General features: G+C 46.0%; 1 protein-coding gene across 4 annotated transcripts in view; it reads left to right on the plus strand.

Annotated features, from left to right (window-relative positions):
* The first annotated feature begins 1,737 nt into the window (after positions 1–1,737).
* The window catches only part of NECTIN3 (nectin cell adhesion molecule 3), a 63,213-nt gene continuing 54,365 nt past the window's right edge, over positions 1,738–10,585 (plus strand). For all 4 annotated transcript variants that reach the window (XM_042810230.1, XM_042810231.1, XM_042810232.1 and 1 more), the window contains exon 1: positions 1,738–1,958. In XM_042810230.1, coding sequence (XP_042666164.1) covers positions 1,778–1,958 — 181 coding nt within the window. In that variant the 5' untranslated portion in view covers positions 1,738–1,777. The remainder of the gene's footprint in view (positions 1,959–10,585) is intronic.

A 10,585-nucleotide genomic window follows, 5' to 3' on the forward strand; every position in this document is an offset into this window, starting at 1 on the left:
CCCAGGTGAAACTGGTTTGAGAAGAATTTCATATGAGCTGAGCTCCGGACATAGGGAATCAAACTGATTTGACAAAACTCTGAGAGTACTCTCAGTTATGTTTGTTTGCCCTCCAAAATGGTGACGAATGTACAACATTCATCACTGCTAACAGTTTGCCTCAGTAACTCTTTGCCTGAATTTGGTTTTGTTTCACAGCTACAAACTAATGAGGGCAGTTAATTGGCAAACGTTCTGCATAGCTGTGGACTGGATGAACATTCCTTTGTGAGCATCTGATAAGCTTAGCCATGCATGGCTCGGGGAGAAACTGCAGTTTGTGCCCACCACTGAAGAAAATGATCGAATATTACACTGTATGGTGGTCTCTTTCTCTGGAGGTGTATTCAAGACAAACCTAAATGCTTTCCTGTAAGGATGCTGCATCAAGCAGATGATTTGATCACCTCCAGAGGTCCTTTCCAACACCTATTATTCTGTGATTGTGATTCTCGGGCTTATAGGGAACCCACTGCCAATGGATATCTTAGCACCAGGTATAGGATAATTGGCGATTCAGTACTTTTCTTGCACTCTTGCAATGATAATGCATTTGAGATGAAAAAGCATATCCAGATCGTAAAGACCCCACTCTCAGCCTCATTCTTTCAAGCTCCTGCACATGGCTACCAGACTTAGGGGTGCACTCAGCAACACTGCGCCCACATTCAGTTTGGTGTGGGGATGCAGCAGTGAAGCTGCGTTACCTGTAAGAGCCACCTCCAGCCGTCCAACCCGGTGGCAGCCAGCCCTGGGACGGGCCCCGAGGACCTCAGGCAGGGGCTCGAGGCCCTTTCCCCCTTCTCAGCGTCACCAGCCTGACCCAGGGGACAGTCGGGCACCGTGCCACAGCCCAGGATCCCTGCCGCTTGTGTGACAGAAACTCCCCGAGGGCCTCGAGGGCTGCGTAGGGCCATATTTGGCGTTCCTCGGTGCCATCTCCCGCCCAGCCCCGGGGGGCTTCGGCCTCCACTCCGGACCCCTCGTTCTGCCAGGCTGCCGCCTGTTCATCCCCTCAGGACTCCCTCGGTGCTCCGGGAGAAGTTCGTGTCGAGAGGACCAACGCTAGTGGGCACACGCTGAGGGCTTGTGGTGGACCGTGAGGGTTGTGGCGCGATCCCGCCCCGGCGACCCATGAAGGAAGAAAGGAAGGAAGGAAGCGCCTTTCCCTTCCCTTCCCGCACGGCCTGCCCGCACCGCAACCCTCAGGCGCGGCACCCGGACTGCAGCCGGCAGTTCGCGCGGCGCAGCCTCCTCCTTTCCCAGCGGACCGGGTGGGACGGGGGAGGCGGGCAAGAGCCGAGTGGAACCGCCCCTCCCGCTGAGGAGCGCGGCGCCCCCGGCCCGGCTCGGGGCGGTGGCGGGTGGGCGGGCGGGGCGAGGGAGGGGGCGGGGCGGGCCGTACCAACACCCCCCCGGGGGAGGCCGCCCTCACCCCCTCCCACCGGCTCCCGGCGCTCGCTGCATCGCTAACGGGAACCCCCCTTGAGACGGGCGCGGTTCGCGGCGTCTCCGAGTGGGGCGGGAAGCGTGGGGCGAGGCGATTTGCCCCGGGGCGGGGAGGAAGGAAGCGGGGGAGGAGGTGGGAGCCCGCCGGTCCCCCTGTCCCCGCGGCGGGGTGGTGTGGCCCGCTCCGGAGGGCGGGGGGCGGCGCAGCGCTCGCTGCTCGCCGCTAAACGCGCCCGGCGCGGGGAGGCGGTGGCCGGACCTGGAGCGACTCAGCAGCCGAGCCTGGAGTATGGCAGGGATCGGAGCCGCTTCTCGCGTCCCGCCGGCTCCTCTCGGTCGTGGGGAACTTTTTCCAGCGGCCGGTGCCTCCCCGCGGTGGTGGCGGTGGCAGCGGAGACGGCGCCGGGCGGGTTCGGCGCTGCCCCCGGGGTTGGGGCTGCTGGGACTGGTGTTCTCCCGCTTCTGCTGCAGTAAGTGCAACTTTTTCCTTCCCGAGGCGGGGGGGGGGGGCGGAGAGAGAGGAGGAGCGGGGAAACCCGAACCGCTCCGGGGTCGGGGGCTACGGGAGAGTTGGGGGAAACTTCGTGCGGGATCCCGGCGGGAGGAAAACGGGCCCCGCCGGCAGTGTGAGGACCGTTACTCGCGCGGGCCGCGGCCCCCTCCCGGTTGCCCGCAGCCTCTCTGCGGCGCTGTCTGCTCCGCGGGCGGCGCTGCCCCGGGCGCGGTGGGGAAGTTTGTGCGCCGCCGTTCGGAGCGGCGCTTCCCGCCCCGGTGCGTTCCCCGCTGCCTGCGGGCGGTGGCGGTCATCCTAGGGGCGGCGCGGGGGTGTCGGTGTCCGTGGGGTGCCCTCTCGTCTCCCCGTGCTGCCGGTTTGCGTCGCTTCCCCTTCACTCGGTGAAGCCGGTGCTGGTTATGGTGTAAGGTGGCTTCTGGCCTCCTTGGGTGCGTGCAACCCGGAGTTGAAGTCGGCGATCCCCTCAGCTCCAGATATCCCGTGTGCGTACGGCTCATCCCCTCCGGGCAGGTGCCGCGGGGCCCTGTGCTTCTAGAATCCCCCTTTCACATCCCCCCTCCCCCCGTGCCTTCCCGTTTTGCGGGCATTGAGGAAGTTGAGAACTCAATCACGGCGCGGTTATTCTTTTATTGCATGGGAGCCCGTGTGCGCGGTGTGGTTTTATGGCAGTTGGAGCGGCGGGGTCGTTTTTTTTTCTTCTCCTTCAAAAGCACATTGAGAACCGTCGTTCTGCCGTGTATTCCCAACGCGGCAATGAGGAGTTGGCAAGGATGTTTTATTATAGGATGTGCCGTGTCCTTCTCCTCTTGAAGGAAAGAGGAACAAGTTAGGAAGAAGCCTCTGGAGGTTGGTGTGATAAAAATACTGCGAGCAGCCTGCAAGTCGTGCCATCATAAAGCAGCTGTGGAGGAGCTGAGAAATGCTTTTTCAGGGAGGGAGTTGGGGCAGTGCTGCTGCGAGATGGTGCTCTTGCATGGAATAGTCTCCCCCCTCTGGCAATGGTGTAGCTTTCTGAAATAGATGATTATTACTAATTTAAGCCTAAAAACATGTGTTTGCTGAAGAAACTATGTGGAAATTGCATGTGTTCTCTCTATCCCTAAAGAAAGGCGGCTGTGGGAAAGACAGAAGGGTGGGTCTCAGTGTATCGTGGGTTGATTCAGAGGAAGGAAAGCAGTTTGCCAGCGCTTCTTGCTTTGACGGTGAGCCTGTGGCCGTTACAGTTTGTTGAGACTTAATGTGCTTGTATGCTTTTCTGTTGGGCTGAATAACAACTGCAGTGCTTCGTCACGACACAGGAGTTCTGCATGGCTAGGAGACTGCTCAGGCGAGATCACTGGGATGCTTCCTCCTTAGAGAAGATGAAATGCTTTTTCAGAAGTAGTCTAAAAGTTGAAGCGCTTATGCAGAAATTTCTCTTGTGTTGCGCACAGTGAATATGTCTTGGCTGTGGAGTTAAGTGTCTGTATCAGTGTCTGTCTTATTTTTTTAACGGTTCATGAGCTGTTGTACCATGCTGCTGCAAAAGTAACTGAAACAAGATGTGCTGCCTTACGCTGTGTTTTCTGGAGCTACTTGGCTGAACACTGTAAGAAGTGCTATAGACCCAACTGCTTTTGCTTTGAAGTGCCTTCAACAGTTAAATGTTCTATATGTAAGACTTTTGAGTACTCGATCAATAGCAGACGCTTTTATTATTATTTGCTTGTATTTGTTGCAAATTGTCTCCTATATTAATAAGGTGCCATGTCTCAAAAACTAAGATTTGAAGACTTAGCTTTCAGAGAGTTGGCAAATATTTTGCACTAGCACATCGCTCTCTCCCTTTCATGAATTTGTAAAGGTTGAGCAAGACCACATAGATCATCTAATCCAGGTAACAACTCATCACTAGCAGGTGTTAGGGTGACTTGTGCTCCTTGGAGGTGAGAAAGCTGGAGCTGCTGGCTTGATATAACCTTGCCAAATTAATTGTGCGTGTAAAAATGTGAAGATAGCTGTAACAATGAAGTTGAGAGCTGTGTCATGTGGCAGCTTACTATTTTAATCTTAATGAGTGTAAATGAGATGTCAGTGCTCCCAGATTGCTTTTGGCATATGTGAACTTGACCGATAACTCTTCAGAACATCTGTTAAAAGTTGGAATGTTGTCTTGAAATAATGCTCTTGAAGCAGAGGGTTTTGATGTGTGATCTGTGGACAGAAGGGGAAATTTTCAAGTACAAGCAACCTGTGGACTGTGAAGTCAGGAGCAGGAGAAGACAGATTTTGGTCAGTATCTTACTGCTTAGGTAACTTTTCTTCCTGCCCCTAAAATTCCCCCCAGTAGTTTTCATTGTCTGCCTAACTGTCACAGGTAAGTATGAAGGGAGAAAAGTCTACGTCAGTGAATGTAGCTTTTGAGGATGCTTGTGTCATCTTGTGTGAGCACACCTGAAGTATGATGAGGTGTTGACAGAACCCAAAACTGCTGATTATATTTGATCACTGTTCTTTTTTCTCATTGGTCAGTGCTGTTAGTACCTGCAAAAGGCAGAATTGGAAAGAGCACCAGCAAAAAAACCTAGTGGAAAAGCTACAGCATAAAACCAAATTTTTATGAAATCACTTTGACAGTCAGAGGTGATGATTTGATCTGCAATTCCTTAGAGAAATTACCCCCTCAAATAGGAAGGAAAGGAGAGAATGCGTGTGGAATCTGAAACAACTTGTGGGTTTTTGATTACAGATAGAGCTGCATTAGTAAACACTGCTCTTTCAGTAAGTTGTTGAGGTGAGTTCAAGAAAACAAATGCCTTTTATGTACATCAAGGGGAAAAAGACAATGTAGTCTAGAAGTTCTTGTTGGAATGTGCTTTTTTTTGAAGGTAGAGAGAGGTGTGTTTTAGTAGATCCAATAAGGCAATGTTAAGAGGAGTAAGGATAGCATACAAGGGATTATAATGGTTGCAGAGGATGAAATATTGATCAATTATGTTGTAGGTATGGAGGTGTGAAACTCCTACATGAGGAAGCAGCAACAACTGCGCTGGGACAAGTAACTTACTTCAAGTAGAGGGAGAGATAATCTGGTTTGTTCAGAATCAGTTAAGGTGGAAACAGAGGTTTGTCCAGCTCCTACCTGGGGAGAACTCTATTTAATATGCAGTATACAGTTTTTGAATAGTCCTGAGCTCTGTTCTGTTTCTGTATGTTTGTTATTGAAGAACACTTTTGCAGCATGGTAATTAAACTCATGAAAAAAGGAATGCAAAAATAAGTAAAAGTAGATTCTAACATCATAATGGAATATATAATATTGACTTGACTGCTATTTAAATTTTGGCAGATTTTGTATTTGTAACGTTTCATGAAGTAGGTCTGAGTTGTTCTACCTAAAAGAAGTGATTATAAAATTTGTATGGACAGGGTGGAAGCAAGTGGTAGGCTTTATATCTGTCAGTGTCAGAGCAATCACAGATTTTAGGATGAATGAAAAGCAAGGATACCAAGTAACATTTTTTGCTTCTGGTGTGCAAGAACACTTCTAAGCTTGTTGAAGTGCAATTTAATGTTATTTTGAGGTGTTAAGGTCTGAACACTGAGTACTCTAAAAGTATTGTGATGGTTGTTTACCCATTAAAGATTGACTCATTTCTTGATTCAGTGTGTTTCTCTTCATTGCCTGCTTAAGTAAGTTAATCTTATGTCATGGAATATGAAGATTATGTTGAACAAAGAGGATTCTAGCAGGACGTCTTTCTTGTAAGACTAAGCAACCTTTTCAGAAATAATCAGGTTTAGATTGTCATTTCCCACCCATTTGTGCAGCATTGCTCACAGAGTGGTATTAGGAAACAGGACTGTTCTGTGACAGGAGGAGTGAATTCTGTTGTTGCTTTCACAGAGTATCTGTACCAGCTGGTTAGCTTTTAGGTGCTAGTAGCTTTTAAGGTACACAGCCTTGCAGATTTAAGTGCTTTGGCTCAGGAGAGGGCATGGGGGTATTCTATTTTACTAAGTATGTGTGGCTAATGATAAGATGTTCTTAGAGCCTGCTCAGAAGTTGAAAGCTCTAAATTTTCAATTTTGAAGTCTAAGTTGCAATTTTTGAAACAAAATCCACAGTAAGGCAGCTGAAATACTTGGTATACAAACTGGAAAAAGGTAGTCTTGCTAAGCAGTGAGTGCTTGTAGTGCTCCAAGGAAATGTTGGTGGGGTTTCTTTGAGTTAATTCGGTTACCTATTGGATAGCAGTAGACCTCAGAAGCATTACATATTGTTGCCATAGAGTTAGTCTTGGCCTGCTGTCTTGTAATAGAAGGCAACCTTTGTTGGTTTTTTCATGTGCAAACCAGATTCTCTACTGGAATCTATGACTACAGACTGAGTAGGTAAATCTGAATGAACTTAGAGCCCATATTGGTCCCCGTATTTAAAAGGGATTAGAAAAAGGAGGGAATCAACGTTTTTCATGGGTAGCCAGTGATAGGGCAAGGGAATGGTTTTACATTCAAGAAGGGAAGATTTAGATTGAATATCAGGTGGAAGCTCACCATAGAGTGAGTGGTGAGGTGCTAGAACAGGCTGCCCAGAGAGGCTGTGGATGCCCCATCCCTGGAGCTGTTCAAGGCCAGATTGGTTGTGGCCCTGGGCAGCCTGGTCTGGTTCTACCAGATCTGGAGGTTGGTGGCCCCACATGTGGTACAGGGTTGAAACTTAATCCTTGAGGTCCTTTCCAACCCAAGCCATTCTGTGAGTGGGTTGTGTTGTGTGCTTGTGCTGTAATCCTGGTTTATTTCATCTTAAAAAAGCTCTATGATAAGACTGCTTCTTGCTAGTGCTATTTGTAATCTGATTTCTGCTTTCCAGCTTTGAATGGCTATGTTGTGTTAAAGGCTGTTTAAATGCTTTTTTCTGATGACCACTTAACTTTGTGGCATATAGATACTGATATAGAATTTCTCATGAGGAATTTCCTTAGGACCTTGTAAATGATGCTAACTGGCCAGATTTTCTCAGTTACACTTAAAGAGCAACTGTAGGTGCAATTAATTAGTTACTCTTATTTTGTTATGTCACTTGTTACAAGGTTTTGTTCTTGTGTGAATAGGGGGGATGGGGGGAAGGGGGGTATTTGTGTAAGTAACCTATTTAAAATCAGTTTTTTAATGGAGCTTACTTAGACAGCAGTGGCATTCAGTGCCTCAGAGACCATAACCAGGAATATATTTTGTCAAGAGGATGGTGAGTTACTGAATTAGGCATGTGAGAGGTTGATCAAACTTCAGTTTGTAAGCTAGAAGGACTGTAAACACTCTTCCTGTTTTCTGATTAGGAAGCAGAATGATTGAGTTGGAGAGAGCGTTGTGTAAGCCTGGGGAAAAAAATCCAAGAAGAGTTAAGGGAAATGTAGGAATATATGAATGTAGATGAAATAGAGGAAATTAGGTGGGAATGAGATAAACAGCAAATCTTGCAGTAATAGGCAACATCAGTGAAAACAATTCTTCCCAGCCTATAAAGGAAGAAGAGATGCAAAAGTTCTTAGCTAAGAGCTTGTCTTCCTCTCCTGGATGTGGAGGGCAAGAAGTGTAAGTGTGGAATAGCAGATGGCAACGTTCTGCAGGTGTGCATAAGTCAGGCTCCTAGGGAACTCATGGCTAGTAGCTACTTTGGGTCTGGAAAAGCTAGGCCTGTGATTGCTGCCGCGTGACTTAGCATGTAGTCTTATGGTAAAGAACTTTACGCGCAGCCCAATAACTTCCAAGTCAAGTTGAAACAAACAACTTCCTGAAGCTATCAAATAGATGAATCCTAGATGTTATTTTTCCTCCATCTTTCTTTTCCATTAATTAGCTTTTAGACTTTGGGCTGCTTCAAATGCTTACTGATAAGCTTGTCAAGTTTGAATTACTAGTAGAGTGAAAAAATGAGGAACAATAAAGCACTTCTTAAATGCTGCTGTCTTCTATCCAGCTCCCAGTGTTTTCTCAAGTGTGGGAAACCAATGCAGTCAAGTTTTTACATCTGGACATTAGCAAGAAGGTCACTGTTGGATTCAGTAGTGGAAATAACAAGCTTTCAGACTCTCCTCTTTAATGACTACTCCATTCTTAAATATTTTTGTCTTTTCAGCTTTCTCAAGTAGTATTGGAAGTAAAATAATTTTTAATGTTGTAATACATAGAATAAGATAGCATGTCCTTACCTTCTCAGAACTAAAGCCAGTCAAATGGTGTTTATCTAGAATTGACTGGAGTACTAGAATTTCTTAGAGCAGTAAATGGCTCTTCCTTATTATTTACTGTTCTTCCTGTGTCAAATTTTCATTTAAGATACAGATGATCATTTCCCCCTTTTCTATGTGTCAAAGTTATTTTTAAAGTGACACTTCAAGCTTGTCCTCAGTATCTTCCTGCAGTTAGTCTGAACTTTCTTTCTTAATCCAGTTTTTTATGGGTGTTCTTTACCCCTACCTCTGTTGCTGCTTTACTTGCAGTACCACCCATGTTGCATGTGATTAAGCTGAAAACTAATTACTGTTGGGACAAGCACTGTTATGAACACTATCGGATGAATGGATGTTGGAGATAATATTTGTACTGTACAAATGCACCAGGCAGTCTAAATAGTACTACTTCTGTGCATTAACATTTTTGATGTATTTCTGTTTTCCTAAGATACAGTCTCTTGAAAACAGAAGCAGTATTTCTTTATTAAGGTACGTAAGCATTTATCAGTAGAGCTAAAGAAAATAAACAAGAGAATTTGGCTATGGGCATACTACTAATCATTTCTTATGAGATTTTTGAACATACTGTTGAAAGTTTCAGTGTGTTGTCAGTAGCTGAGATAGCATGGAACAGCCTCCTCTGCTAGCCAGCACATGCAATATAACAACTTATTCAGGATATTGTATGTAGGAAAATGTTGACTAAAGGTAGGTGGTATTCTGATGCTTCAGCAGTTTATGGTATCAGGTGCAGTTTAAATGTGTGCACCCAGCTTATGTTTAAGACAACTGTTGAGTTCAATGAGTATAAAATAAGCTTTTGACTCTTGTGAAATGTCTTGATTATCATTTGATATGTCAGTGCTTTCACAAACATCTAATAATTTACATTGCCTTCTGGCAAATAATAAGTTAGTCTTGTTGAAGAAATTGTTTTGTGTAAATTTCATGTGATACATTGTAAAAATTCTGAGTGTTCTGTCTCTCAGAAAGAGGTGAGGACTGTAGAACTCGGTGGAAATGCAGAGGAAATTCCCTTGGTTGATAAATCTTGAGCCATTTTGTGTTTCCAGAGATTTAAGTGTAGCTGGTATGCTACACTTGGTGTAGGTGTGCTAAGCCCAGTGTAGTTGTAAATAAGGTGAAAACTAAGGGAAGTGAAGAAGAGGAGTTATGGAGTCGCTGTGATTTGAGACTAAACTGTGAAGAGGTGGGAAGTCTGCAGGCTGAAGGAATCATAGAATCACAAGGTTGGGAACAACCTACAAGATCATCCAGTCCAACCGTCTCCTCATCACCATTGCCACCACAAGCACTAAACCACATCACGCAGCACGTCATCCAGAAGCCTCTTGAACACTGCCAGGGACGGCGACTCCACCACCTCCCTGGGCAGCCATTCCAGTGCCTGACCACTCTGAGAGAAAAAGTTCTTCCTCATGTCTGAATGACTGGCAGAAAAATCATGGATTTCAGCGAGGACGAATGTGAAATTCTCAGAGGGAGGAGGATGAGTTGATGCAGCAACAGAAGTTTAGTGTGTACTGGCAGAAAAGTAGCTTTCTAAGAAAGAGCATAGGGGTGCTTCTAGGTCAGCAGTGTGTGTTTGAGGTGTAAAAGGTGAAGAGCATACTGAGCATAGCCAGTTGAAAAAAGTAATAATTCCCTACTATTCTAAGCTTCTGAAGCTGTACTTGGAACAGCTGAACTTGGAACTTGTATTCATTTCTGTGTGCTAAGGTGCAAGGCAGGTGCCGATGCCTCTGTGCAGGTCCATTAAGGAGATTGCAGTGTGTTGTATATGAAGGGAGACTGAAAGTGAGGGTGTTTTTTTGTTTTGTTTTGTTTTTTTTTTCAACCTTCAAAGAAGTCTAAAAGTACGTGGTGGGAGGAAATAATAACTGCTGGCTGCAGTGGCAGAGTATGAGCGGGAAAAAAAAAATGAGTGACAGGAAAATAGGCTTTCCTTAGAGGTGCCCAGGGAAACAGCAAGAGGCAACAGACAATCTACAAGAGAAATTCTAATAGTTATTTATTTATTATTTATTATTAGCAATGCTTTTTTTTTTCTACCGCACAAATGAAACATATTGTGGAATATCTGTCCTTGAGGATATTGAGAACCTGACTATGGTATGACACAGAACATGATCTGACTTCAAAGTTGGCCCTGCTTTGAGTTGGGGATAGGGCTGGATAACTTCCAGAAGTCCCTTGCCTTCTAAGAGAGCCTCATATTTTGTGCATGAGTAGGCAGGAGTTGGTGTAGTGTAGTTGCTAGCCCTTGAAGTAATGTAGAAGTGCTTAGAAGTCTCTTTCTGTTAAGCTTGAGATGTCCAAGTGCAAGTCTGAAACAAGATTTTCTTTT

The sequence above is a fragment of the Centrocercus urophasianus genome, unplaced genomic scaffold (genome assembly GCF_019232065.1).
Source record: "Centrocercus urophasianus isolate 14NV4802_14NV808 unplaced genomic scaffold, USGS_Curo_1.0 seq_12, whole genome shotgun sequence".
NCBI lineage: Eukaryota > Metazoa > Chordata > Aves > Galliformes > Phasianidae > Centrocercus > Centrocercus urophasianus.